General features: G+C 46.9%; 1 protein-coding gene across 4 annotated transcripts; it reads right to left on the bottom strand.

Moving 5' to 3' along the window:
- Positions 1–751: 751 nt before the first annotated feature.
- On the bottom strand, positions 752–27,756 carry LOC109943457 (uncharacterized). 4 transcript variants are annotated; one of them, XR_002266243.3, is made up of 4 exons: positions 6,945–27,754; positions 5,984–6,118; positions 5,787–5,850; positions 752–1,272 (listed from the first exon to the last, which is right to left on the bottom strand). XR_002266243.3 is itself a non-coding variant. In XM_035964131.1 (3 exons), the coding sequence occupies exons 2-3, from the start codon at positions 6,104–6,106 to the stop codon at positions 1,162–1,164; spliced, it is 234 nt and encodes a 77-aa protein (XP_035820024.1). In that variant the 5' UTR covers positions 6,107–6,118; positions 6,945–27,756; the 3' UTR covers positions 752–1,161. The 4 variants fall into 4 exon arrangements, 1 of the variants encoding a protein (XP_035820024.1); XR_004855379.1 differs by having other exon boundaries at positions 752–1,200; XR_004855380.1 differs by lacking the exon at positions 5,787–5,850 and having other exon boundaries at positions 752–1,200; positions 6,945–27,750.

Below are 27,756 nucleotides of genomic sequence, written 5' to 3'. Positions count from 1 at the left end.
ATTCAAGACCAGCTAAAAAGATCCAACTCAAGAGAAGACTTTTACGTCTGAGTCTATGGAGCAGTGAAAGATAATTCCAAGAGAGAGATAGAACTCTCATTGCATTGACGTCTATAGATAGTGAAATGGATTGTTCCCGGTGGGTCGGCACGAAGCACAACTCATTTAATAGTGTCTAGGCCGCTGTCTCGGTCCGTAGTGGTGGCCTGATACGGGATGATTATATTTTTTTATTTTACAAAAAAGTAGTATATATGTGTATATACAAATTATACTCATTATTTATGACAACCGAGCGTGTGTTCTACTGGATAGCCGATAGAATCCAGCGTCTCCTTGGCCTGTGCCAAGTCGGACCGAGCCGCCCGTCTAGACATCTATCGTCTAGACATCTATAATGACATCTTGGAACGAAAAATCTAAACCGCACGAGTCTACATCACCAGAATAGAGACTAGACTCTAGCTAATGATTAGGGTTTTTTCCATTTTTAGGGCCCACCTGTTATTGTCACGGGGCTTCCTCTGTTTGCGTGCCGAGAAAGCCAGGACTGGCCCAAACAGTGGGCGCCCCGGGTGAAAATCAGACCAGAGGCCAGCCATAGCCCATGACTCGACGAATTGCGATTTCAGAGGTTGCTTGGGAGCATCTTTTCTTGACTGCGATCTCACTTGGGGTCAGGTGTACAAGGCAGCTTGTTCGCAAACACACCATTATCCTTCTGCGCAAGAAGTGAGTATACTCAAACAAGTAGAAAAAAAGGTTATAGTACAGAAGCAAGCATTCCACACACGACACAGGGAGCAGCTGCAGCTAATAACTGGATTGGAAGCAGAGCATACACAGTTGTTTTATTCGTCTGGTTAAACTTACATCGTTCCTCTAGTTAAAAACAAGCTAAAATTTACATCAGTTAAGAAACAGGACCGAGTGAAGAGCCAACGCGATTCATCTCCTCCGATATAAATCTGCCTGAGCCGCATCATCGCCTCTTGTACAGCTCGTCACAGCGACCTGACTGGCTGGCCGTGATCTGTCCTGTCAACTCCCATTGAGCAAGTCGCCCAGGCCCCAGGACGAAGGAAACGATCAGGTCTCGTTCGAAGCCACCTTCTCTCAAACGTGAAGCAGGCCAGGCTGCTTGCTAACCTGAGCCGTTTTTTAACCAGGCCAGCCCTTTTCTGTATTTGTCTGCTGTACCTGTCGATTCAACAGCGTGGAAAACTGGAGATCTTGTTGACAGATGCACCATGCCAGCCCATAGCTAAGAATCTGATTCCAGTGCATGGCCATGTGAGGCATTTAAATATATGAAAAAACAAAAATAACAAAACATGAGAAACCACGAAAGTCTGGCATGTGTTAGATTTGAGTCAGGTTAGGAAACGATGCATGTGGGGTCAAAAATTTTAGCTAGACAACAATGGCATGAATCATAGTGGGTAGCACTATTTCTAGGGCTTTTTTATGTTTCATTTCGATTACACGTATATTGTTTGAGTCACGGGCTGTGTACAGTATGGGCATTCAGCTGTCCCCCTGTGAACAAGGAGATATGATGATGTTTACTAAGTCAAAGCCTGCATTGTTATGGTCGAGAACTACAGTTATTGGCAGCAAAAGGGCAATAGGATCGTGTTTTCCTAATTAATGGTGGAAAAAATATTTGCATTGTTTTCACCGACAACATCCAACCAACGATACAAATGTCATCGTGTATATATACACACCTATACATAGAGCACGTATCATCGCCAGAGGCTACTGTGTTATTCTTCCCCGCAGGTAATCATGTATTTCTTTGTTAGTAATTGCTTTGAAAAAAAGTATTTTTTAAAAATTTTAATAGACTGTTAGCAGCCCGATAGTTATGCAGTGCATTCGATTAAGACATATGCTTACTGTTAGACTATGTGTGTGTGAGTGTGTGTGGGCCGGCACCACTGTTGGGCTGCCGGCCCATTAGGGTTAGGGTTTCCTGTGTCTATATATTGTAGTCCTTCTCTGTGCAATACAATCGAACACTTCACTATTCTACATGGTATCAGAGGACTAGGTTAGGGTTAGGGTTTCTAGCAGCCGCCGGCTGCCCCAAAACCCCACAACCACCTGCTTCCGCGCCGCCGCCCCGGGAGGCTCATCCATCCCTCCCGGGGCGGCCCTTCCACCCAGCAGCCGCCAGCCCCACCTCTCTTCCCCGTCCAGCGCCGGAGCTCCCCCAGCCAAGCACCCCTGCTGATGTCCCCATGGAGCTCCGCCGCCTTGCTGAGGGCCACCCCTGTTCGAGCACCCTCCTCTGCTCACCGCCCCTCCTCGCCGGCGCACGGCGGCGCGGCCAGGTCCCCCTTCCCCGGCTTCGCCCAGGGCGCGGGCGCGGATTTCCCAGCCGGCGGCCTCCTTCTCCCAGTCGCCGCCTCCCCTGCGCCCCCATCTGGCGCGGCCCAGATCCGCGCCCGCCGGACGCGTCTGCCGCCGGCGCGCCCGCCCCTCCCCTCCCCGCTGGCGCATGGCGGCGCGACCTGCAGGGGCGGCGGGGGACCCGGTTCCAGCTGGAGGAGCTGTTGCGCGCGTCCGCGGAGATGGTCGGCAGGGGCAGCCTGGGCACCGTGTACCGCGCGGTGCTGAGCGACGGCCGCATGGTCGCCGTGAAGCGGCTGCACGACAGCTTCCGCATGGTCGCCGTACAGCTTCGGCGTGTTGGTCCTGGAGGCGCTGACTGGCAAGGCGCCTACACAGCACCCGCAGCCCGACGCGCGCAAGAAGGGCGCGGCGGCGACGAGCCTGAGCCTCCCCGGCGACCGGCGCTCTGCCTCCAGCCCCCATGGCGGCCGCGGTCTCCAGCTGGCTTCCCGCTACTACTACCTCTCCCAGGTCGCCAGCCAAGTCTCTACTCCAGCCGCGGGGCAGGGCGCGAACAGCCCCTATGCTCGGTTCCCTGTCCTCCCCTTCGCTGTGTCCCTTGCACGTGCACCCTCCTCTTCGCTACGTCCTCCGTCGGCACCCTCCCACGTGCCGCCCTCCTCATCGCGCTAGCCACCTCCTAATTGCTCGCGCTGACGCCCCAGCAGCGCCTCCCACTTCAAGCTTCTCCCGTCGCCAGTGCCGTCAACACCCTTTGCCAGGTCCGACGCAGACCCCTGCCCGGCTGGACACGCCCCGCCGCCCACCCCCTTCTTCGCCTTCGCTGGATCCGTCGCTGCCGCGGCCTTCCCGGCCGGATCCACGTTGCTGCGTCCTTCTCGGCTCGATCCGCCGTCCCTTTGGCTGGATCGCGTCTCCCCGTCCGGATCCGTCGCTGCCGTGGCCTTCCTGGCCGGATCCGACATTCCCCTTCCTTTCTGTCGCGGGCGCGGACACCTTGACCAGCGCAGCCGCGTGCGCTGCTGTCGGCCTCCCTGGCGGGGCTCGTTGAGGCCCGGATGATCGAAGACGCAGAAAGGTCGGCCTGCTGGTGCCCTTTTGCTGTGTCGCCCTGCCAATCGTTGACGCTCGAACGTCGACCCCTCCCGAAGATCAGGCTTTTGCTGCGCGTCTTCCGACCGCGACCACCTCGACTTCGGCTACCTCGGCATCTAGGGGCTATTGTCTTCTTGGAGCACACAACGGTCTCTACTCCAGCCGCAACATTCGCACCATCACGACGCTGCGACTGCGGGGGGATTTCAACCCGTCGGCTCCTACCTTCGGCCTCTACTCCAGTCTCATCGTGTGTGGTGCCCCCGTTGCGACTGCGGGGGGATGTTAGACTATGTGTGTGTGAGTGTGTGTGGGCCGGCACCACTGTTGGGCTGCCGGCCCATTAGGGTTAGGGTTTCCTGTGTCTATATATTGTAGTCCTTCTCTATGCAATACAATCGAACACTTCACTATTCTACACTTACTATGAAAGTATGATAGCATTAGCACAAAACAACATATTATGTTTCTATTCGTTACCCTAATGTTGCTCAATTATTGATTTTTATTGGTATTATAACAGTTTCAAAAGAGAGAAGCTAAGGACAGTACGTGATCATGGCTACGCAGGACAAGACCAGTTGGCCCGAGTTGATTGGCAAGGAAATTAATGATGCAATTGCAGTAATAGAACGAGAGCGGCCAGATGTAACATTCTTTGATTCAGTAGATGTGGATTTGAACGAGAGCCCGAGGCCTTCGGACGAACTCGCACCCGGAGCTATACGTGTTGTCATCTACTTTGGCCTGGACCCAAACACTAATGAGGAAATCGTTGAAGAAACTCCATATATCAAGGCATAAAGGTAGCCTTTGCTAGTAGGCAATACATTTTTATGCCTTGATATAAGAAAGGCAAGCATCAATTGAATAATGTGAGTGTGATGTCTGATCTTGCTTTCATGGTTGATTTCATACATTTAAGTGTATGTTTGAATCTATATTGAGTAGTGTCCTACTCAATATATTGAATAATAAACAATGAGATGCCTTGTGTTGACGAGTGATGTATGTCCGGTGATGTATTTATTAGTCCTTTATTTTTAGGCGCAATTATATTCTAGAAATTGGTGAGCAATACTTGACACACTTGTGGATGGTCCCCAATATTGGTGTCGAGCATTCCAATCATGGATTAATGCCGCAACAACTTTTGATCCGATCCTCCTAGGTACGAACATCATTTCTAGGATATGATTAATAAAAAATGAACGAGATGCATACAATATATATGAAGCACTAGTTATAACCATTACTTATGGGTGTCACCGGTTGCTGCTGTAGGGTCTACATGGTGGACTAGAGGGGGCGAATAGTCTTTTCTAAAACTTAATCGCGTTGGCTGACCGAAATAATTGCGGAATTAAACTTAAAGGTCTAGCCACATCCGAGATATGACCACGGCGAGGTGGCTAGAACTTGCGACCACGACACCACATGCGCATGGTGTTACTAACCATGGCGAGGCAGCCTGGGCCGATAGCGTGATGGCCACAGTACGAAACTATGCCGAAACTGCACCACGACACAACGTTCATGCCGGAGTAGTCATCGCAACACGCACGCAGTGTCTTCAGGCACCCTAGGCCGGAACTATGTGGTGCACACGTGGCTTAGATAAGCGTCTGCCTTGTTGGTCCCCATACGCATAGAGGTGACCCAATGCACAAGCACGCTAGTGATGTCTGTAGTCTGCTCTAGAGACGGTGCCTTTGATACGATTTGACTTCCAGTTCCAATAGTTTTTAATCCAACAGGACGCCTAGGAGACTGACAGGAAGTCGCCGAGATATGCGACACGCAGCCGAAGCGGAACGCGCGGCGCACACAGCAGGCGCGCGAGATAAGGAAGGTCCGGAAGAGGAAGGTCCAGAAGAGGAAGGTCCGGCAGGGGGCTAAGATAAGGGAATAGCCTTCCATGAATAAATCCTTCCTATTATTGAGATAGCTTTATATAAAATAAAACCTTCCTAGTATTAGTAGTTCTTTCCTGTTATGAGATCCTAAATTAGTGGGCTGATGGCCTATATATATGCTGTAACCGCACTTAGAATAATCAAGCAAGAAATACCACTTCCTATTCTCCCCTCTTCTCTCAAGCCTGCAGTTGGGGAGTTCTAACCCCACCTGAGAAGACGGACGGCTACGAGCTGCGTAGCCGAGGTCCGGCTAGTCAGGGGTTCAACGCCCTTGACAGATTCACACTTAAGTAACAACGGTAATAAAGTTGAATATGTTGTTATCAGTTTCTAGTGTGGTATCTGATTACGGTTGAAATTAAACAGACATGATTTAACGTTATCAGTTAGATATAAGGCAATGCTATTGACCTTAGATATAAGCGCGAGTCTTTCTGGGCAATATTCCTTCATACTATTTCTTAATCGCTGCCTCCTAAAAAAACACATAAGTAGCAGTGAACCGGTTAGAAGGCAATATTCCTTCATGTACATGAAGTGAAGGCTATGCGAATGTTATAAATACGCGCAACAGACAAGAGGGAAATGGTGATGCCAAAAGGCAGTACCTCCTCTTGTCGTGAGGGCATCCCACCCACTTCATTCTGGTCTTGAACTTCTACTTTTTTCTCTGAAACATCTCCTTCAACATTCACTTGGGCAGGTGAATCATCAAATGCCATCCCAGACATAGTAAACTTGTGCTGCAAGAGCAAAGCTCAACTCCATGATTAGTTCATATTCATGAATCAAGATGGTGATCAGATAATTTGCGATGTACAACAGGTAATAGATGCACATATGTGAGACAAATAATTCCATATTACCAAGTCCGCATAATTTCTTTTATAAAAAATAATATGTTTATTTTCCTTTATGACATAGCAGGAAAGCATCATCATAATCCAAAAGGGGTCCTCTAATGACAACTCTATGTGCTACACCAACATTGATTTTCCATCAAAAACTTGGTTATGATAATGCATTCAAAATTTCAAACAATGAACTGCCTTCAGGCTTCAACAGAAGAGCAAGTCTGAGTAAGTGAATGGCACCACAGAAGAATGGAGACAGCAAGCGTACTTGCTATAATGCTATCAACAACAATCTCAGCCCTAAAGATACCCAGTCAAATATGTTTCATAAGGTCAAGTCATGTTCTTGACAGAAAGTTACAAGCATGACATTAGATAATGCTATCAACAACAATATCAGCCCTAAAGATACCCAGTCAAATATGTTTCATAAGGTCAAGTCATGTTCTTGACAGACAGTTACAAGCAGAACATTAGACAAGACAACAACAAACATTAGTTTAAACCACTACCAAATATACCGGAGATTATCTACTATTCCTATCTACAAGAAAGTATATGTTGGGCATCCTTTGTTTTTGTTAGTCACCATAAAACTTTGTTATTCTGCATTGGTATAACTACCAGTAACCAAATGAACCAAGCAAATTATGTTCAGAAACACAATAAGCCAAAACTGGTTTGATAAAGAAAAAAAATTATTCACTTAGACCACCTTTCAGAACCGAGAGAAGAGCCAACGCGGTTCATCTCCTTCTCCTCCGATATAAATCTGCTTGAGACGCATCATCGCGGAACACTCCTCTTGTACAGCTCGTCACAGCGACCTAACTGGCTGGCCGTGATCTGTCCTGTCAACTCCCATTGAGCAAGAGCCAGCCAAGTCGCCCAGGCCCCAGGACGAAGGAAACGATCAGGTCTCGTTCGAAGCCACCTTCTCTCAAACGTGAAGCAGGCCAGGCTGCTTGCTAACCTGAGCCGTTTTTTAACCAGGCCAGCCCTTTTCTGTATTTGTCTACTGTACCTGTCGATTCAACAGCGTGGAAAACTGGAGATTTTGTTGACAGATGCATCATGCCAGCCCATAGCTAAGAATCTGGTTCCAGTGCATGGCCATGTGAGGCATTTAAATATATGAAAAAACAAAAATAACAAAACATGAGAAACCACGAAAGTCTGGCATGTGTTAGATTTGAGTCAGGTTAGGAAACGATGCATGTGGGGTCAAAAATTTTAGCTAGACAACAATGACATTAATCATAGTGGGTAGCACTATTTCTAGGGCTTTTTTATGTTTCATTTGGATTACACGTATATTGTTTGAGTCACGGGCTGTGTACAGTATGGGCATTCAGCTGCCCCCCTGTGAACAAGGAGATATGATGATGTTTACTAAGTCAAAGCCTGCATTGTTATGGTCGAGAACTACAGTTATTGGCAGCAAAAGGGCAATATGATCGTGTTTTCCTAATTAATGGTGGAAAAAATATTTGCATTGTTTTCACCGACAACATCCAACCAACAATACAAATGTCGTCGTGTATATATACACACCTATACATAGAGCACGTATCATCGCCAGAGGCTACTGTGTTCTTCCCTTCAGGTAATCATGTATTCTTTGTTAGTAATTGCTTTGAAAAAAGGAGTATCTTTTTAAAATTTTAATAGACTGTTAGCAGCCCGATAGTTATGTAGTGCATTCGATTAAGACATATGCTTACTATGAAAGTATGATAGCATTAGCACAAAACAACATATTATGTTTCTATTCGTTACACTAATGTTGCTCAATTATTGATTCTTATTGGTATTATAACAGTTTCAAAAGAGAGAGAAGCTAAGGACAGTACGTGATCATGGCTACGCAGAACAAGACCAGTTGGCCCGAGTTGATTGGCAAGGAAATTAATGATGCAATTGCAGTAATAGAACAAGAGCGGCCAGATGTAACATTCTTTGATTCAGTAGATGTGGATTTGAATGAGAGCCCGAGGCCTTCAGACGAACTCGCAGCCGGAGCTATACGTGTTGTCATCTACTTTGGCCTGGACCCAAACACTAATGAGGAAACCGTTGAAGAAACTCCATATATCAAGGCATAAAATGGTATAAAGGTAGCTTTTGCTAGTAAGCTAGATTGCCTACTAGCAAAGGCTATATTTATACCTTTTATGCCTTGATATATGAAAGGCAAGCATCAATTGAATAATGCGAGTGTGATGTCTGATCTTGCTTTCATGGTTGATTTCATACATTTAAGTGTCTGTGTTGAATCTATATTGAGTAGTGTCCTACTCAATATATCGAATAATAAACAATGAGATGCCTAGTGTTGACAAGTGATGTATGTCCGGTGAAGTATTTATTAGTCCTTTATTTTTAGGCGCAATTATATTTGAGAAATTGGTGAGCAATACTTGACACACTTGTGGATGGTTCCCAATATTGGTGTCGAGCATTCCGATCATGGATTAATGCCGCAACAACTTTTGATCCGATCCTCCTAGGAGCGAACATCATTTCTAGGATATGATTAATAAAAAACGAACGAGATGCATACAATATATATGAAGCACTAGTTATAACCATTACTTATGGGTGTCACTGGTTGCTGACGTAGGGTCTATATGGTGGACAAGATGGGGTGAATAGTCTTTTCTAAAACTTAATCACGTTGGCTGACCAAAATAATTGCGGAATTAAACTTAACGGTCTAGCCACATCCGAGATACGACCACAGCGAGGTGGCTAGAACTTGCGACCACGACACCACGTGCGCATGGTGTTACTGACCATGGCGAGGCAGCCCTGGCCGATAGCGTGATGGCCACAGTACGAAACTATGCCGACATTGCACCACGGCACAACGTTCATGCGGGAGTAGTCATGGCAACACGCACGCATGTCTTCACGCAGCCTGGGCTGGAACTATGTGGTGCACACGTGGCTTAGATAAGTGTCTGCCTTGTTGGTCCCCATATGCATAGAGGTGACCCAATGCACAAGCACGCTGGTGATGTATGCAGTCTGCTCTAGAGACGGTGCCTTAGATACGATTTGGCTTCCAGTTCCAATAGCTTTTAATCCATCAGTGTAGAATTATGGAAGTGCTTGATATATTGATAGGAGATGGGGTACAATATATAGACTCACATCCCTATCCCTAATGGGTCGGCAGCCCAAAGGGACGGCAGATCGATCCGGCCAAAGGGCGGCCAGCGGCGCTAGGAGGGAGGACCGCGATCGGCCGCCGGTGGCGCAGAGTGAGAGGGGCGAGCCAAGCGGGCGCGCCGGAGAGGAAGGGGTCGACGTCTCGGGCGGATCCAACCACGGAGACAAGTGACTGGGCGAATCCAGTGGAGGCGGGCCCGTCCGTCGGGCGTGGCGTCCCCTAGGCCGGGGAGGCCGGCGGCCGGCCGGCGAGGGGAGGGAGCAGCGAATTGGGACGGTCAGGGCAAAGGGGTGGCCGGCGGCTGGGAAGGGAGCCGCCCCAGGAGGGAAGGATGAGCCTCCCGGGGCAGCGGCTAGACCTAGGCAGGCGGCTGTGGGGGTTGGCAGGTGGCGACTGTGGGAGTTGGGTTGTGGGAACCCTAATCCTCTGATACCATGTAGAATTATGAAAGTGCTTGATATATTGATAGGAGATGGGGTACAATATATAGACTCACAATCCTAACCCTAATGGGTCGACAGCCCAATAGTGGTGCCGGCCCATACACACACAGTCTACCAATTAGGACGCCTAGGAGACTGACAGGAAGTGGCCGGCAACGCTGTCTCGACTACAAGACATGGTTCGTCTTCTTGCGGTTCCGCATGTTGTGCTTTTAATTGTCATCCTTATTTGCTTGGGCTCCTACCAATTTGTGCGTTGCCTGATGAGTGTTTGTGCACCGTTGTCAAACACCACGTCCACATGAAGAGACAGCTCGGTGAGCCTGCGGAGTCATAGGGTATAGTGTACCTAAAGTTGCCCAAAACGAGCCCCATGTCATATTGGAGCTACTCCGATGGCCTTGACATGACAGCCTATTGCCAGCGTCGTCTGTCGTCAAAGTGAACCAGATCGAGTGCCCCAGAGACTCCCGTGATGACCTTGGTCTAGCCACCTACGTCCGACTCATGCCACGCTTGTTGTCTGGCATGTGCGCCACGATGCCGCATTGGTCATGGTCGTCCTTGTGCCCGCCGCCTTTTCAATGTCACGAGGTCATACCAGTACACCACAACGCGGTTCATTGCATCCAAATCTACTGATGAGCTTCAATCAATCAAATCAAACTAAAAAATAACAATAATGGTATGGCGTGATATATCTGTATTTATTCATTATTATACATATATGTATGGTGCCTCAGGCTATATACCATATATCTCTGTCGTTCTGCACCCGGAGTTCGAGTCCGGTCTTGTTACTACTACATAATATTTGTACAAAAATATTTAGAAAGATTGCCACCACGTTTCCGTGAAATATTTGGACTCTACAAGCTTGAATCAAAAAGGAGATAGAAGTTGGGAGTTTGCTTGCTTTGTAAACGGACGGAGAATATAAAATAAGGAACACATGGACATGATTTTTTTGTCTCCCTCTTGATAGAGAACTAAATAAAGAAAGACGAGCAAATAAATAGCAGAACGACTCTTACCTTTTCTATTTGATTATTATATAAGGGTTCTATTTAGAGTACTCATGATCTGAGGAACCTATTTAGATTAGGATTCCTACTCCATATTGGTCTAGATGAAGTCTTGACAAAGAAAGTCTCTATTGTCCGGTAGTTAGAGAGAGACGAACCTAAAAATGGATGGACGAAAAAATAGGCTGAAATTTTGTCTCTTTATTATTAGCTATAGATTAGGGACTACTTTTTTATTCATGATCCGCTGCATAGTGCCTAGATGCCCTTAAATTTTCATAATGAGTATTTGCCATACATAAATAATCAGAAGAACTCCCCGCGCCCGGACGTGCGGACGTAGGCGTCGTGCCCGGACATTCTGACGTAGGTGTCGCGTCTAGACACTCGTGTCCACTGTCCGCAGGCCATGGGACGAACTTCCATGGATGCACGCACCTCTGCTTGTGGTACGAAACGACGCAGGACATACAAGTACTTCCCTGGATGCATGTGCCTCTTCCTCCACCCGTCCAACTGAAAGCTCTATTGTGGGTTTTGGTGGTTTGGATGACAACCCAATAAAAGGACTGACAAGTGTGTTAAGCGTTGGACAGGTGCTTAGTGTAAAACTTGTAAAGTTCAACACAAGTGTTCAAGAGTGATGGTCCAAAGGCTGAGTTGATTATGGGTGTGGACTTCACAAGTGAAGGAGAAGATTGCTTATGTGAGACTTGGTGTGCATATCTTGGAGACAACTGGTCAAGCTAAGGATAGAGGCAAGAAGAGTTTCGAGGTACCGAGTGCACGGAAGAAGGTCAAGGAGGCCGAGGAACCCAAAGCCAGGGGTGATGAAGTGTCAGGGCCTAAAGAGGCCCACGAAGGGGCTGCGGCAGCAATAGCTATGGGCCCTCCAATGGGGATTAGATAAGGATAGTTAGAGATAAGATTAGAAGATTAGTTGAGATTATTTAGGAGATTAGTTGAGATTATCTAGGAAGGTTATCGGTTAGTAGTTTGTTGAGAGTTTTTAGGAGAGTTTTAAGGAGATAAGGATCTCTAGCTAGATAGGGGCGGCCAACCGGCCTATTTATGTAATCAATGGATGAGAAATAAAGCAGGCAAGAATTAAAGGAAGAAACCCTCCTCTTGCTCGGTCGTGGGTAGAGGCACCCGGCCGACGTTCCTGCCCATCGATACCCCTCTCTAATCCCTCACCGATCTAGCGACCATAACATCTGGTATCGGCTATCTTGGGTTTCGACCTGATCCCATGGCTTCTGCTGCCAATTTCGCGGCGTCATCATGGCAACCGGCGTCCCCATCTCCATGGACAGCGCCGCATGTCACCTTCGTCACGCCGTCCTGGCAACCGACGTCCCCATCTCCATGGGTTGCGCCGCATGCCACCTTCGTCACGCCATCCTGGCAACCGGCGTCCCTGTCTCCATGGGCAACATCGCCTGTCAATTTTGTCACCACATCCTGGACGTCGGCGTGCCCATCCCCAGGGACAACGCCAAATTTCATCACATCATCTTCGTTGACAACGTCTCCGTCCCCATGGGCGACGCCACTAGGGGCAGCCACGGCTCAGCAATCACCAGATCCATCGATGGGGGATTTGTGGACCAACATAAGGGCTGATCTCGCAAAGATGCAAGCCACGCTCTAGAAGGTTGAGCAAGGGTTGTTGCAAATCAAGGCAGCAGTGCAACATGAGCAGCACCAGCTGGCGTTGTCCGCACGGCTCCAGACGTCGGAGGCTGTGGGCATACAAGCTGCTGCTCGTGGCTTCCTTGCACGACGGAGAGTGCGGGAGATGCACCGGCAGATGCTCGAGGCAGCCTTGGTGACGGTTGACCTCGGCACACGGGGGGCGCGACCTCGCCCTGTCGGACGGCCATCAGCAGTGGCATCGGGCCGCTATCTCCAAGTGCGAGCATGGTACGTGTCCCGTGGGCGACGAACTTCAACTCTACGGCAGCGGCGGTAGGGAAGTCACTCACCTCATCATCAACAAGGGCGCACTATTTAGCGCCACCACATTCCGCTACCGGCCGCCACGAGGGCGCCTCCGCTGGTTATTGTTGCAACCTATTCCAGGTGCCCGTCCATGTGCTCCTCTTTCGTACAGATGGCATCCATGGGATCCAGGTGGCTGCACACGTGCAAGTCCAATGCGCGGAGGGTGTCCACCTTATCTTATGGGGTAAAAAAATTCAGATTCGGAATAATAAGATAAGCCGAGATGTAAAAGGCATGTCTTCTAGGTGTCTGGTTTTGGGTCAAGTAGACTCGATCTTTGAGCACCCGTTATGCGGCAGCTCGAGGGCGAGTTGCTTGTCCAGTAGGGGTGTAGTGTCAGGGCCTAAGGAGGCCCACGGAGGGGCTGCGGCAGCAACAGCCATGGGCCCTCCAAGGGGGATTAGATAAGGATAGTTAGAGATAAGATTAGAAGATTAGTTCAGATTATTTAGGAGATTAGTTGAGATTATCTAGGAAGGTTATCAGTTAGTAGTTTGTTGAGAGTTTTTAGGAGAGTTTTAAGGAGATAAGGATCTCTAGTTAGATAGGGGCGGCCAACCGGCCTATTTATGTAATCAATGGATGAGAAATAAAGCAGGCAAGAATTAGAAGGGAGAAACCCTCCTCTTGCTCGGCTGTGGGAAGAGGCCCCCGACCGACGTTCCTGCCCATCGATACCCCTCTCTAATCCCTCACCGATCTAGCGACCATAACAAGAAGACTTGCAAGTCAAGAATTGATCGAGTTGAGAAAAGATATGGTGCATCGAGAATCACTATCTAAGGACATGACTTACAACCAATGATGTAACATCTATGGTTATGTGGTGTAAGTCATAAGGCTCAAGATCAAGCTCAGGTCATAAAGCAAGGTCACTAGAAGTAGTGTCAAAGCGAGAACCTGGAAGCAACTCAAAAGAGCTAAGTTTACTTTGACCATGAGTTTGGGTTGTTCTTGTGTTTGGATATGTTCTGTGTGACCTATGCAGGGTGTTGGAGCTCATAGATAACAATCTGGATCAAGTCTTGGAGACTTGGAGTTTTGGAGTCCAACATCTACCTCGAACATAAAAGCTGGGAGAATATATGAAAAGAGGTAATCTTCTGGGACTCAGTCAATTGAATTATACTCTAAATGTGTTTGTCTAAGTCACAGGAAGATCCTCCCAAGAGTCGAAGTCAAGTTGAGAAGAAACAGAAAAAAGCAAGCTTGGGCCAGTCTGGGCCTCACCGGACAGTCGCCTGAGGCGCCCTCGAGAGAGTCGAAAATGCGCTGCTTGTCCGGGGTTGACCTCAGGCGAGCCGTTACGCGGGTTTTGTATATCATAGTGATGTTTATCGTTTTATATCTATGTTTTATACTATTTTTAACTCCTGGGACAACATACGGGCACATACCTATTACTCTATTAAGAACCTAATGTGGGCACCTGGTGCTTCACCCCGCCTCTGCGTCGTGCCCTGTGGGCCTCACGCCCGCGCCCGTGCAGCGCTCTCTCAGCTAGTGCAATGTGGACCCCCAGCGCCCGCGCCGCCACCTGCCTGTCTAGCACCTGACCCCGCCCATACAGCTACCACACCGCACAAAAAATAGTGCAGAGCGAGCACTCAAACATACACCCCCTACTCTAGAAATGTGGGGCTAACCACAAGACCACACGTACCTTAGTGTTTAGAAACAAACAATAATTATATTTGAATAAATATCTCAATACTTATTTATATGATATATAACAACCGTAGCAAAGCACGTGCAACTGGCTAGTTAATCTATAATTAGCAAATGTTCAATGTAGCATCACATGAGTAAATCATAACATAATTAGGCTCTATAGACTGGTTGTACTGTTTAGTCATTACCTATGTAATTAGTTTTATAATTAGATTATATTTAATACTCCTGACTAGTATTAAACATTTAATGTGATAGGGCTAAAATTTAGTCAAGTGGATCCAACAGGTCTTAATTTAAATTTGATTTGATGACGAAATTAGGGTATTTAAGGACTGCATCGTTCTTCTCTCCTCTTCTTTCATGCCCAGTGTAGTCACTGGTCTAAGTCAAGACTCAAGACTAGCCGAAAGATCCAACTCAAGAGATGACTTGTCGGGTATCGTAATTAGAGGTACCTGGATTACATCCCTAAACGTGCTTAACCCCGAGGTTGCCACCAGGCACATTCCCGAGGACAATAAGGTATAAACCACGATTCGCCCAAGGCCCCTCTCGGCGGTCACCCATAACTTTGCCTCGCCCGGACCTGCCCTCGGACAAGGTACATACTCAGTAGAATCCTCGTCCCAGCCGAGGTCCTCTCTCCCCATAACTACCGTCTCCGCCTCGCCCGAGCCCGTCTCGAGCAAGGAAGGCATCCCCGAGGCAGGTCTCAGCCGAAGGTCACAGGGGACATGAGCATTTAATGAGCATACCTACCCCACGCAGCGCTGCAGGCGAACAGGAGCGACAAGACCGCGGTCTCGTCGGCTTTCACCAACTACGATGATGTATGCCTAAGTACAACGGCTGTTGTTCCCCCACGTCACCTACCAACTACTGATGGGACACGCATACACGCATTCGACAAAGCGCGGGACTGGACCTCGAGAGGAAAGTACACCTCGCCCGAGCCCAGCCTCGGCTACTTACTCCCCGCGAATACCGCAGGAGACCACTCCTTCAACTGTGTCGCGCACGTCTACGAATCCCGGTGCGGGCTCAGTCACGGCCTCGGGCAGACTTTCGCCTCGCCCGAGCACGGCATCGACCTCGTTATTATCAACAAAAGGGCGCCCGACGTCACCGAAAACGGGGGAGCTGACATATTACCCATGGGCTTTTTGCCATGCTCAGCACTACACCAACCACTACGACATGTGCAACTTCCCCATCAGGTAGGCTCGGGTATGTGACCGAGCCCTCGGCCCTAGCCTCGACTCTCTGCGTAGTCAAAGATGCAAATACAGGAACCAGACGTCTCCACCAGGCATAAGTCAACAGCAAGTACAAGCCTCATACCACAGGCCATACCGTCTACAGGTGCTCAACCTCGCCTCCTCACCATACCCGGCCAACCCCGGCACTCATGGCAGCCCTCCTTGAGGCTATAAATAGAGGAGTCTGTGGCTTCAGGGAGGCGGGCGAACACTTCACGGTTTTCACCTCCACTGCGATATTGACACTTGCCTCAATCAACCCCAGGGACTTGGGATCCTCCCCTCTCTCGACCTGTTTGTACTCCCTACTGCAAGCACTTAGGTGCAAGTAATATAAGTCTCGTCCTCCCTCTGCTGGAAGTAGGGCTTTCTCTCGCCCGAACCAGGATAAACAACTTGTATCACCTTGCATCACTCATCTGGGCCAGGGCACACAACATTATTTCACTGGTTGGTGGATCCTCGGATCAAGATACCAACAAGACTCTTCCGTTTGAGTCTATGGAGCAGTGAAAGATATTTCCAAAAGAGAGATGGAACTCTCCTTACATTGACGTCTATAGATGGCCAAATGGATTGTTCCTGGCAGGCCGACCCGAAGCACGGCCCATTTAATAGTGCATGGGTCGCTACATCTATAGAAGGTATACGTGCTGCTGTCGGTATACCTTCTGCCGCTATACCTTCTACTGTTATTGCAGTATGGATGCTCCAGTTCTTCGTGTGCCAGCGACATGTTCCCCCTCACCTCCCCTTGCACTTCCGTCACCTTTAGCGATAGGTTGTTGCTGTGTGTGTCCGCTTCGCAGATCCTTTTCAATCTGCTTCTAATGGGGTTCAATTCGAGTTCTACATGGATTAGCTGGGCTGGCCAATGTACGGTGACAGCAAATTTTCGTCTACACGGAAAGGCCGCAGATGCACAGATAGGAGAAGGGCGTTTGTGCGTGTGTGTACTTTTGGCTCCCACTGACTATCTGAGCACAAGGAGCAAGTCGAAGCAGATGGTTTGTGCTTCCGTGGAGAATTCAGGCTTGATGCTCCGAGATATAGGAATTTGTAGACGTCTTAACTAGCAGCTGCTACTAATCTAGATTTCCTAGCTACATCATTTTTTTCAATTTTCTATCCCTTTTCTCCTCTCCCCTACTTCTTTATTATATCCATTTTTTCAGAAGATACATTCAAACGGGATGCTCTTCGTTGACTACCTGCTATTGCATATTATACTGATTTTCGAATGCTACATTCTGTAATGCCTGCGGCCTCTGATTTTTCAGTCTGTTCCCTATTGTTATAAAAAAAATAGAAGATGTGCCAGCACATATTGCTAGCCTAGCATGCTGCTTTTCCTCTCTTCGTACGAGTGCACTGGCTGTAGTGTGCCATGTTCTTGGCCAGTGATGTATCATCCGTCAATGAGTCAGCTTTCAGATTTATTAATATACAGAGGTGTGTTATGCTACAGACACTTCATGACATTTCATGTGGATTGTTTCTACACCATATAGTTTGGTGCTTTTGTACCTTATGTGAATAAAAGTTTATGAACTTGGTTCGATCCAAGTTCCCAAATTTCCAAAAATGCAAATCCAACTCTCTAAGCTTATTAACCGTTTCACGTGAGGTCCAAGTTACTATAACTTGAATTAATCTGCCTGCATATCATGCGGATAAGCTGATTGCATGATGATATAATCAAAATGTGGGGCCTATATGCAATTACTTTCCAGAATTTTTTTTCTTGCGTGAGTAGTTTGATTTCAGGATATTCTGATGATTATCAGGTGAACATAAATTTCTATAAAAAAAATAGTTCAACATAAAAATTGTGTTTGTCTGCTATACCTGTCGATTCAACAGCGTGGAAAACTGGTGATCTTGTTGACAGATGCATCATGCCAGCCCTTAGCTAAGAATCTAGTGAGGCATTTAAATATATGAAAAAAAATAAAAATAACAAAACATGAGAAACCACAAAAGTCTGGCATCTGTTGGATTTGAGTGAGGTTAGAAAACGATGCATGTGGGGTCAAAAATTTTAGCTGGACAACAACGACATGAATTAGCGGGTTGCCACTATTTCTAGGGCTTTTTTATGTTTCGTTTGGATTACACGTATATTGTTTGAGTCACGGGCTGTGTACAGTATGTACATTCAGCTGTCCCCCTGTGAACAAGGAGATATGATGATGTTTACTAAGTCAAAGCATGCATTGTTATGGTAGATAACTACAGTTATTGGTAGCAAAAGGGCAATATGATCATGTTTCCTAATTAATAGTGGACAAAATATTTGCATTGTTTTCACCGACAGCATCCAAGCAACAATACAAATGTCATCATGTATATATACACACCTATACATAGAGCACTTATCATCACCAAAGGCTACCGTGTTCTTCTTCCACACAGGTTATCATGTATTTCTTTATTAGTAATTGCTTTGAAAAAAGTATCTTTTTAGCATTTTAATAGACTGTTTGCAGCTCGGTAGTTATGTAGTGCATTCGATTAAGACATGCTTACTATGAAAGTATGATAGCATTAGCACAAAACAACATATTATGTTTCTATTCATTACACTGACGTTGCTCGATTATTGATTCTTATTGATATTATAACAGTTTCAAAAGAGAGAAAAGCTAAGGATAGTACGTGATCATGGCTACGCAGGACAAGACCAGTTGGCCCGAGTTGATTGGCAAGGAGATTAATGATGCAATTGAAGTAATAGAACAAGAGCGGCCAGATGTAACATTCTTTGAGTCACTAGATGTGGATTTGAACGAGACCCCGAGGCCTTCAGACCAACTCGCACCCGGAACTATACGTGTTGTCATCTACTTCAGCGTGGACCCAAACACTAATGAGGAAATCGTTGAAGAAACTCCATATATCAAGGCATAAAAAGGTATAAAGACCCTTTGCTAATAGGCTAGATTGCCTACTAGCAAAGGCTACCTTTATACCTTTTTATGCCTTGATATATGAAAGGCAAGCATCAATTGAATAATGCGAGTGTGATGTCTGATCTTGCTTTCATGGTTGATTTCATACATTTAAGTGTATGTGTTGAATCTATATATAGTGTCCTACTCAATATATTGAATAATAAACAATGAGATGTCTTGTGTTGACGAGTGATGTATGTTCGGTGATGTATTTATTAGTCCTTTATTTTTAGGCGCAATTATATTTTAGAAATTGGTGAGCAATACTTGACACACTTGTGGATGGTTCCCAATATTGGTGTCGAGCATTCCGATCATGGATTAATGCCGCAGCAACTTTTGATCCGATCGTCCTAGGTACGAACATCATTTCTAGGATATGATTAATAAAAAATGAACGAGATGCATACAATATATATGAAGCACTAGTTATAACCATTACTTATGGGTGTCATCGGTCGCTGCTGTAGGGTCTATATGGTGGACTAGAGGGGGCGAATAGTCTTTTCTAAAACTTAACGTTGGCTGACCGAAATAATTGCGGAATTAAACTTAAAGGTCTAGCCACATCCGAGATACGACCACGGCGAGGTGGCTAGAAATTGCGGAGTCATAGGGTAGAGTGCACCTAAAGTTGCCCAAAACGAACATCCTGTCATATTGGAGCTACTCCGATGGCCTTGACATGACAACTTATTGCCAACGTCGTCTGTCGTCAAAGCGAACCAGGTCAAGTGCCTAGAGACTCCCGTGACGACCTCGGTCTAGCCACCTACGTCCGACTCATGCCACGCTTGTTGTCTAGCATGTGCACCACGATGCTGTGTTGGTCATGGTCGTCCTCGTGCCCGCCGCCTTTTCAATGTCACGAGGTCATACCAGTACACCACACCGCAGTTCATTGCATCTGAATCTACTGAAGAGCTTCACTCAATCAAATCAAACTAAAGAATAACAATAATGGTACGGCGTAATATATATGTATTTATTCATTATATACATGTATGTATGGTGTCTCAGGCTATATACCATATATCTCTGTCGTTCTTCACCCGGAGTTCAAGCCCGAACATGTTACTACTACATAATATTTGTACAAAAATATTTAGAAAGATTGCCATCACGTTTCTGTAAAATATTTGAACTCTACAAGCTTGAATAAAAAAGGAGATAAAAATTGGGAGTTCGCTTGCTTTGTAAACGGACGGAGAATATAAAATAAGGAACACATGGACATGATTTTTTTGTCTCCCTCTTGATAGAGAACTAAATAAAGAAAGTCGAGCAAAATAAATAGCAGAACGACTCTTACCTTTTCTATTTGATTATTATATATGGGTTCAATTTTAGAGTACTCATGATCTGAGGAACCTGTTTAGATTAGGATTCATACTCCATATTGGTCTAGATGAAGTCTGGACAAAGAAAGTCTCTATTGTCTGGTAGTTAGAGAGAGACGGGCCTAAAAAATGGATAGACAAAAAATAGGCTGAATTTTTGCCTCTTTATTATTAGCTATATATTAGGGACTACTTTTTTATTCATGATCTGCTGCATAGTGCCTAGATGCCTTTATATTTTCATAATGAGTATTTGCCATACATAAATAATCAGAACTCCTCGCGCCCGGACGTGCTGACGTAGGCGTCGTGCCTGGACGACTGGACATAGGCGTCGCGTCCGGTCACTCGCGTCCACTGTCCGCAGGCCACAGGACGAACTTCTGTGGATGCACGCACCTCTGCATGTGGCACGAAACAACACAAGACATTGAAGTACTTCCCTAGATGCATGTGCCTCTTCCTCCACCCGCCCACCTGAAAGCTCTCTTGTGGGTTTGGGTGGTTTGAATGACAACCCAAATAAAGGACTGACAGGTGTGTTAAGTGTTGGACGGGTGCTTTGTGTAAAACTTGTAAAGTTCAACTCAAGTGTTCATGAGTGATGTTCCAAAGGCTGAGTTGATTAAGGGTGTGGACACCACAAGTGAAGGAGAAGATTGCTTATGTGAGACTTGGTGTGCATATCTTGGAGACAACTGGTCAAGCCAAGGCTGGAGGCAAGAAGAGCTTCGAGGTACCGAGTGCACGGAAGGTCAAGGAGGCCGAGGAACCCAAAGCCAGGGTGAAGAAGACTTGCAATGTCAAGGATTGATCGAGTTGAGAAAAGATATGGTGCATCGAGAATCACTATCTAAGGACATTACTTAAAATCAATGAGGTAACATCTAGCGTACTTGCTATAATGCTATCAACAACAATCTCAGCCCTAAAGATACCCAGTCAAATATGTTTCATAAGGTCAAGTCATGTTCTTGACAGAAAGTTACAAGCATGACATTAGATAATGCTATCAACAACAATATCAGCCCTAAAGATACCCAGTCAAATATGTTTCATAAGGTCAAGTCATGTTCTTGACAGACAGTTACAAGCAGAACATTAGACAAGACAACAACAAACATTAGTTTAAACCACTACCAAATATACCGGAGATTATCTACTATTCCTATCTACAAGAAAGTATATGTTGGGCATCCTTTGTTTTTGTTAGTCACCATAAAACTTTGTTATTCTGCATTGGTATAACTACCAGTAACCAAATGAACCAAGCAAATTATGTTCAGAAACACAATAAGCCAAAACTGGTTTGATAAAGAAAAAAAATTATTCACTTAGACCACCTTTCAGAACCGAGAGAAGAGCCAACGCGGTTCATCTCCTCCGATATAAATCTGCTTGAGACGCATCATCGCGGAACACTCCTCTTGTACAGCTCGTCACAGCGACCTAACTGGCTGGCCGTGATCTGTCCTGTCAACTCCCATTGAGCAAGAGCCAGCCAAGTCGCCCAGGCCCCAGGACGAAGGAAACGATCAGGTCTCGTTCGAAGCCACCTTCTCTCAAACGTGAAGCAGGCCAGGCTGCTTGCTAACCTGAGCCGTTTTTTAACCAGGCCAGCCCTTTTCTGTATTTGTCTACTGTACCTGTCGATTCAACAGCGTGGAAAACTGGAGATTTTGTTGACAGATGCATCATGCCAGCCCATAGCTAAGAATCTGGTTCCAGTGCATGGCCATGTGAGGCATTTAAATATATGAAAAAACAAAAATAACAAAACATGAGAAACCACGAAAGTCTGGCATGTGTTAGATTTGAGTCAGGTTAGGAAACGATGCATGTGGGGTCAAAAATTTTAGCTAGACAACAATGACATTAATCATAGTGGGTAGCACTATTTCTAGGGCTTTTTTATGTTTCATTTGGATTACACGTATATTGTTTGAGTCACGGGCTGTGTACAGTATGGGCATTCAGCTGCCCCCCTGTGAACAAGGAGATATGATGATGTTTACTAAGTCAAAGCCTGCATTGTTATGGTCGAGAACTACAGTTATTGGCAGCAAAAGGGCAATATGATCGTGTTTTCCTAATTAATGGTGGAAAAAATATTTGCATTGTTTTCACCGACAACATCCAACCAACAATACAAATGTCGTCGTGTATATATACACACCTATACATAGAGCACGTATCATCGCCAGAGGCTACTGTGTTCTTCCCTTCAGGTAATCATGTATTCTTTGTTAGTAATTGCTTTGAAAAAAAGAGTATCTTTTTAAAATTTTAATAGACTGTTAGCAGCCCGATAGTTATGTAGTGCATTCGATTAAGACATATGCTTACTATGAAAGTATGATAGCATTAGCACAAAACAACATATTATGTTTCTATTCGTTACACTAATGTTGCTCAATTATTGATTCTTATTGGTATTATAACAGTTTCAAAAGAGAGAGAAGCTAAGGACAGTACGTGATCATGGCTACGCAGAACAAGACCAGTTGGCCCGAGTTGATTGGCAAGGAAATTAATGATGCAATTGCAGTAATAGAACAAGAGCGGCCAGATGTAACATTCTTTGATTCAGTAGATGTGGATTTGAATGAGAGCCCGAGGCCTTCAGACGAACTCGCAGCCGGAGCTATACGTGTTGTCATCTACTTTGGCCTGGACCCAAACACTAATGAGGAAACCGTTGAAGAAACTCCATATATCAAGGCATAAAATGGTATAAAGGTAGCTTTTGCTAGTAAGCTAGATTGCCTACTAGCAAAGGCTATATTTATACCTTTTATGCCTTGATATATGAAAGGCAAGCATCAATTGAATAATGCGAGTGTGATGTCTGATCTTGCTTTCATGGTTGATTTCATACATTTAAGTGTCTGTGTTGAATCTATATTGAGTAGTGTCCTACTCAATATATCGAATAATAAACAATGAGATGCCTAGTGTTGACAAGTGATGTATGTCCGGTGAAGTATTTATTAGTCCTTTATTTTTAGGCGCAATTATATTTGAGAAATTGGTGAGCAATACTTGACACACTTGTGGATGGTTCCCAATATTGGTGTCGAGCATTCCGATCATGGATTAATGCCGCAACAACTTTTGATCCGATCCTCCTAGGAGCGAACATCATTTCTAGGATATGATTAATAAAAAACGAACGAGATGCATACAATATATATGAAGCACTAGTTATAACCATTACTTATGGGTGTCACTGGTTGCTGACGTAGGGTCTATATGGTGGACAAGATGGGGTGAATAGTCTTTTCTAAAACTTAATCACGTTGGCTGACCAAAATAATTGCGGAATTAAACTTAACGGTCTAGCCACATCCGAGATACGACCACAGCGAGGTGGCTAGAACTTGCGACCACGACACCACGTGCGCATGGTGTTACTGACCATGGCGAGGCAGCCCTGGCCGATAGCGTGATGGCCACAGTACGAAACTATGCCGACATTGCACCACGGCACAACGTTCATGCGGGAGTAGTCATGGCAACACGCACGCATGTCTTCACGCAGCCTGGGCTGGAACTATGTGGTGCACACGTGGCTTAGATAAGTGTCTGCCTTGTTGGTCCCCATATGCATAGAGGTGACCCAATGCACAAGCACGCTGGTGATGTATGCAGTCTGCTCTAGAGACGGTGCCTTAGATACGATTTGGCTTCCAGTTCCAATAGCTTTTAATCCATCAGTGTAGAATTATGGAAGTGCTTGATATATTGATAGGAGATGGGGTACAATATATAGACTCACATCCCTATCCCTAATGGGTCGGCAGCCCAAAGGGACGGCAGATCGATCCGGCCAAAGGGCGGCCAGCGGCGCTAGGAGGGAGGACCGCGATCGGCCGCCGGTGGCGCAGAGTGAGAGGGGCGAGCCAAGCGGGCGCGCCGGAGAGGAAGGGGTCGACGTCTCGGGCGGATCCAACCACGGAGACAAGTGACTGGGCGAATCCAGTGGAGGCGGGCCCGTCCGTCGGGCGTGGCGTCCCCTAGGCCGGGGAGGCCGGCGGCCGGCCGGCGAGGGGAGGGAGCAGCGAATTGGGACGGTCAGGGCAAAGGGGTGGCCGGCGGCTGGGAAGGGAGCCGCCCCAGGAGGGAAGGATGAGCCTCCCGGGGCAGCGGCTAGACCTAGGCAGGCGGCTGTGGGGGTTGGCAGGTGGCGGCTGTGGGAGTTGGGTTGTGGGAACCCTAATCCTCTGATACCATGTAGAATTATGAAAGTGCTTGATATATTGATAGGAGATGGGGTACAATATATAGACTCACAATCCTAACCCTAATGGGTCGACAGCCCAATAGTGGTGCCGGCCCATACACACACAGTCTACCAATTAGGACGCCTAGGAGACTGACAGGAAGTGGCCGGCAACGCTGTCTCGACTACAAGACATGGTTCGTCTTCTTGCGGTTCCGCATGTTGTGCTTTTAATTGTCATCCTTATTTGCTTGGGCTCCTACCAATTTGTGCGTTGCCTGATGAGTGTTTGTGCACCGTTGTCAAACACCACGTCCACATGAAGAGACAGCTCGGTGAGCCTGCGGAGTCATAGGGTATAGTGTACCTAAAGTTGCCCAAAACGAGCCCCATGTCATATTGGAGCTACTCCGATGGCCTTGACATGACAGCCTATTGCCAGCGTCGTCTGTCGTCAAAGTGAACCAGATCGAGTGCCCCAGAGACTCCCGTGATGACCTTGGTCTAGCCACCTACGTCCGACTCATGCCACGCTTGTTGTCTGGCATGTGCGCCACGATGCCGCATTGGTCATGGTCGTCCTTGTGCCCGCCGCCTTTTCAATGTCACGAGGTCATACCAGTACACCACAACGCGGTTCATTGCATCCAAATCTACTGATGAGCTTCAATCAATCAAATCAAACTAAAAAATAACAATAATGGTATGGCGTGATATATCTGTATTTATTCATTATTATACATATATGTATGGTGCCTCAGGCTATATACCATATATCTCTGTCGTTCTGCACCCGGAGTTCGAGTCCGGTCTTGTTACTACTACATAATATTTGTACAAAAATATTTAGAAAGATTGCCACCACGTTTCCGTGAAATATTTGGACTCTACAAGCTTGAATCAAAAAGGAGATAGAAGTTGGGAGTTTGCTTGCTTTGTAAACGGACGGAGAATATAAAATAAGGAACACATGGACATGATTTTTTTGTCTCCCTCTTGATAGAGAACTAAATAAAGAAAGACGAGCAAATAAATAGCAGAACGACTCTTACCTTTTCTATTTGATTATTATATAAGGGTTCTATTTAGAGTACTCATGATCTGAGGAACCTATTTAGATTAGGATTCCTACTCCATATTGGTCTAGATGAAGTCTTGACAAAGAAAGTCTCTATTGTCCGGTAGTTAGAGAGAGACGAACCTAAAAATGGATGGACGAAAAAATAGGCTGAAATTTTGTCTCTTTATTATTAGCTATAGATTAGGGACTACTTTTTTATTCATGATCCGCTGCATAGTGCCTAGATGCCCTTAAATTTTCATAATGAGTATTTGCCATACATAAATAATCAGAAGAACTCCCCGCGCCCGGACGTGCGGACGTAGGCGTCGTGCCCGGACATTCTGACGTAGGTGTCGCGTCTAGACACTCGTGTCCACTGTCCGCAGGCCATGGGACGAACTTCCATGGATGCACGCACCTCTGCTTGTGGTACGAAACGACGCAGGACATACAAGTACTTCCCTGGATGCATGTGCCTCTTCCTCCACCCGTCCAACTGAAAGCTCTATTGTGGGTTTTGGTGGTTTGGATGACAACCCAATAAAAGGACTGACAAGTGTGTTAAGCGTTGGACAGGTGCTTAGTGTAAAACTTGTAAAGTTCAACACAAGTGTTCAAGAGTGATGGTCCAAAGGCTGAGTTGATTATGGGTGTGGACTTCACAAGTGAAGGAGAAGATTGCTTATGTGAGACTTGGTGTGCATATCTTGGAGACAACTGGTCAAGCCAAGGATAGAGGCAAGAAGAGTTTCGAGGTACCGAGTGCACGGAAGAAGGTCAAGGAGGCCGAGGAACCCAAAGCCAGGGGTGATGAAGTGTCAGGGCCTAAAGAGGCCCACGAAGGGGCTGCGGCAGCAATAGCTATGGGCCCTCCAATGGGGATTAGATAAGGATAGTTAGAGATAAGATTAGAAGATTAGTTGAGATTATTTAGGAGATTAGTTGAGATTATCTAGGAAGGTTATCGGTTAGTAGTTTGTTGAGAGTTTTTAGGAGAGTTTTAAGGAGATAAGGATCTCTAGCTAGATAGGGGCGGCCAACCGGCCTATTTATGTAATCAATGGATGAGAAATAAAGCAGGCAAGAATTAAAGGAAGAAACCCTCCTCTTGCTCGGTCGTGGGTAGAGGCACCCGGCCGACGTTCCTGCCCATCGATACCCCTCTCTAATCCCTCACCGATCTAGCGACCATAACATCTGGTATCGGCTATCTTGGGTTTCGACCTGATCCCATGGCTTCTGCTGCCAATTTCGCGGCGTCATCATGGCAACCGGCGTCCCCATCTCCATGGACAGCGCCGCATGTCACCTTCGTCACGCCGTCCTGGCAACCGACGTCCCCATCTCCATGGGTTGCGCCGCATGCCACCTTCGTCACGCCATCCTGGCAACCGGCGTCCCTGTCTCCATGGGCAACATCGCCTGTCAATTTTGTCACCACATCCTGGACGTCGGCGTGCCCATCCCCAGGGACAACGCCAAATTTCATCACATCATCTTCGTTGACAACGTCTCCGTCCCCATGGGCGACGCCACTAGGGGCAGCCACGGCTCAGCAATCACCAGATCCATCGATGGGGGATTTGTGGACCAACATAAGGGCTGATCTCGCAAAGATGCAAGCCACGCTCTAGAAGGTTGAGCAAGGGTTGTTGCAAATCAAGGCAGCAGTGCAACATGAGCAGCACCAGCCGGCGTTGTCCGCACGGCTCCGGACGTCGGAGGCTGTGGGCATACAAGCTGCTGCTCGTGGCTTCCTTGCACGACGGAGAGTGCGGGAGATGCACCGGCAGATGCTCGAGGCAGCCTTGGTGACGGTTGACCTCGGCACACGGGGGGCGCGACCTCGCCCTGTCGGACGGCCATCAGCAGTGGCATCGGGCCGCTATCTCCAAGTGCGAGCATGGTACGTGTCCCGTGGGCGACGAACTTCAACTCTACGGCAGCGGCGGTAGGGAAGTCACTCACCTCATCATCAACAAGGGCGCACTATTTAGCGCCACCACATTCCGCTACCGGCCGCCACGAGGGCGCCTCCGCTGGTTATTGTTGCAACCTATTCCAGGTGCCCGTCCATGTGCTCCTCTTTCGTACAGATGGCATCCATGGGATCCAGGTGGCTGCACACGTGCAAGTCCAATGCGCGGAGGGTGTCCACCTTATCTTATGGGGTAAAAAAATTCAGATTCGGAATAATAAGATAAGCCGAGATGTAAAAGGCATGTCTTCTAGGTGTCTGGTTTTGGGTCAAGTAGACTCGATCTTTGAGCACCCGTTATGCGGCAGCTCGAGGGCGAGTTGCTTGTCCAGTAGGGGTGTAGTGTCAGGGCCTAAGGAGGCCCACGGAGGGGCTGCGGCAGCAACA

Source organism: Zea mays, chromosome 1 (assembly GCF_902167145.1).
Source record: "Zea mays cultivar B73 chromosome 1, Zm-B73-REFERENCE-NAM-5.0, whole genome shotgun sequence".
NCBI lineage: Eukaryota > Viridiplantae > Streptophyta > Magnoliopsida > Poales > Poaceae > Zea > Zea mays.
Note: the sequence above shows the minus strand (reverse complement) of the source record. Positions and strands in the feature narration are given on the sequence as shown.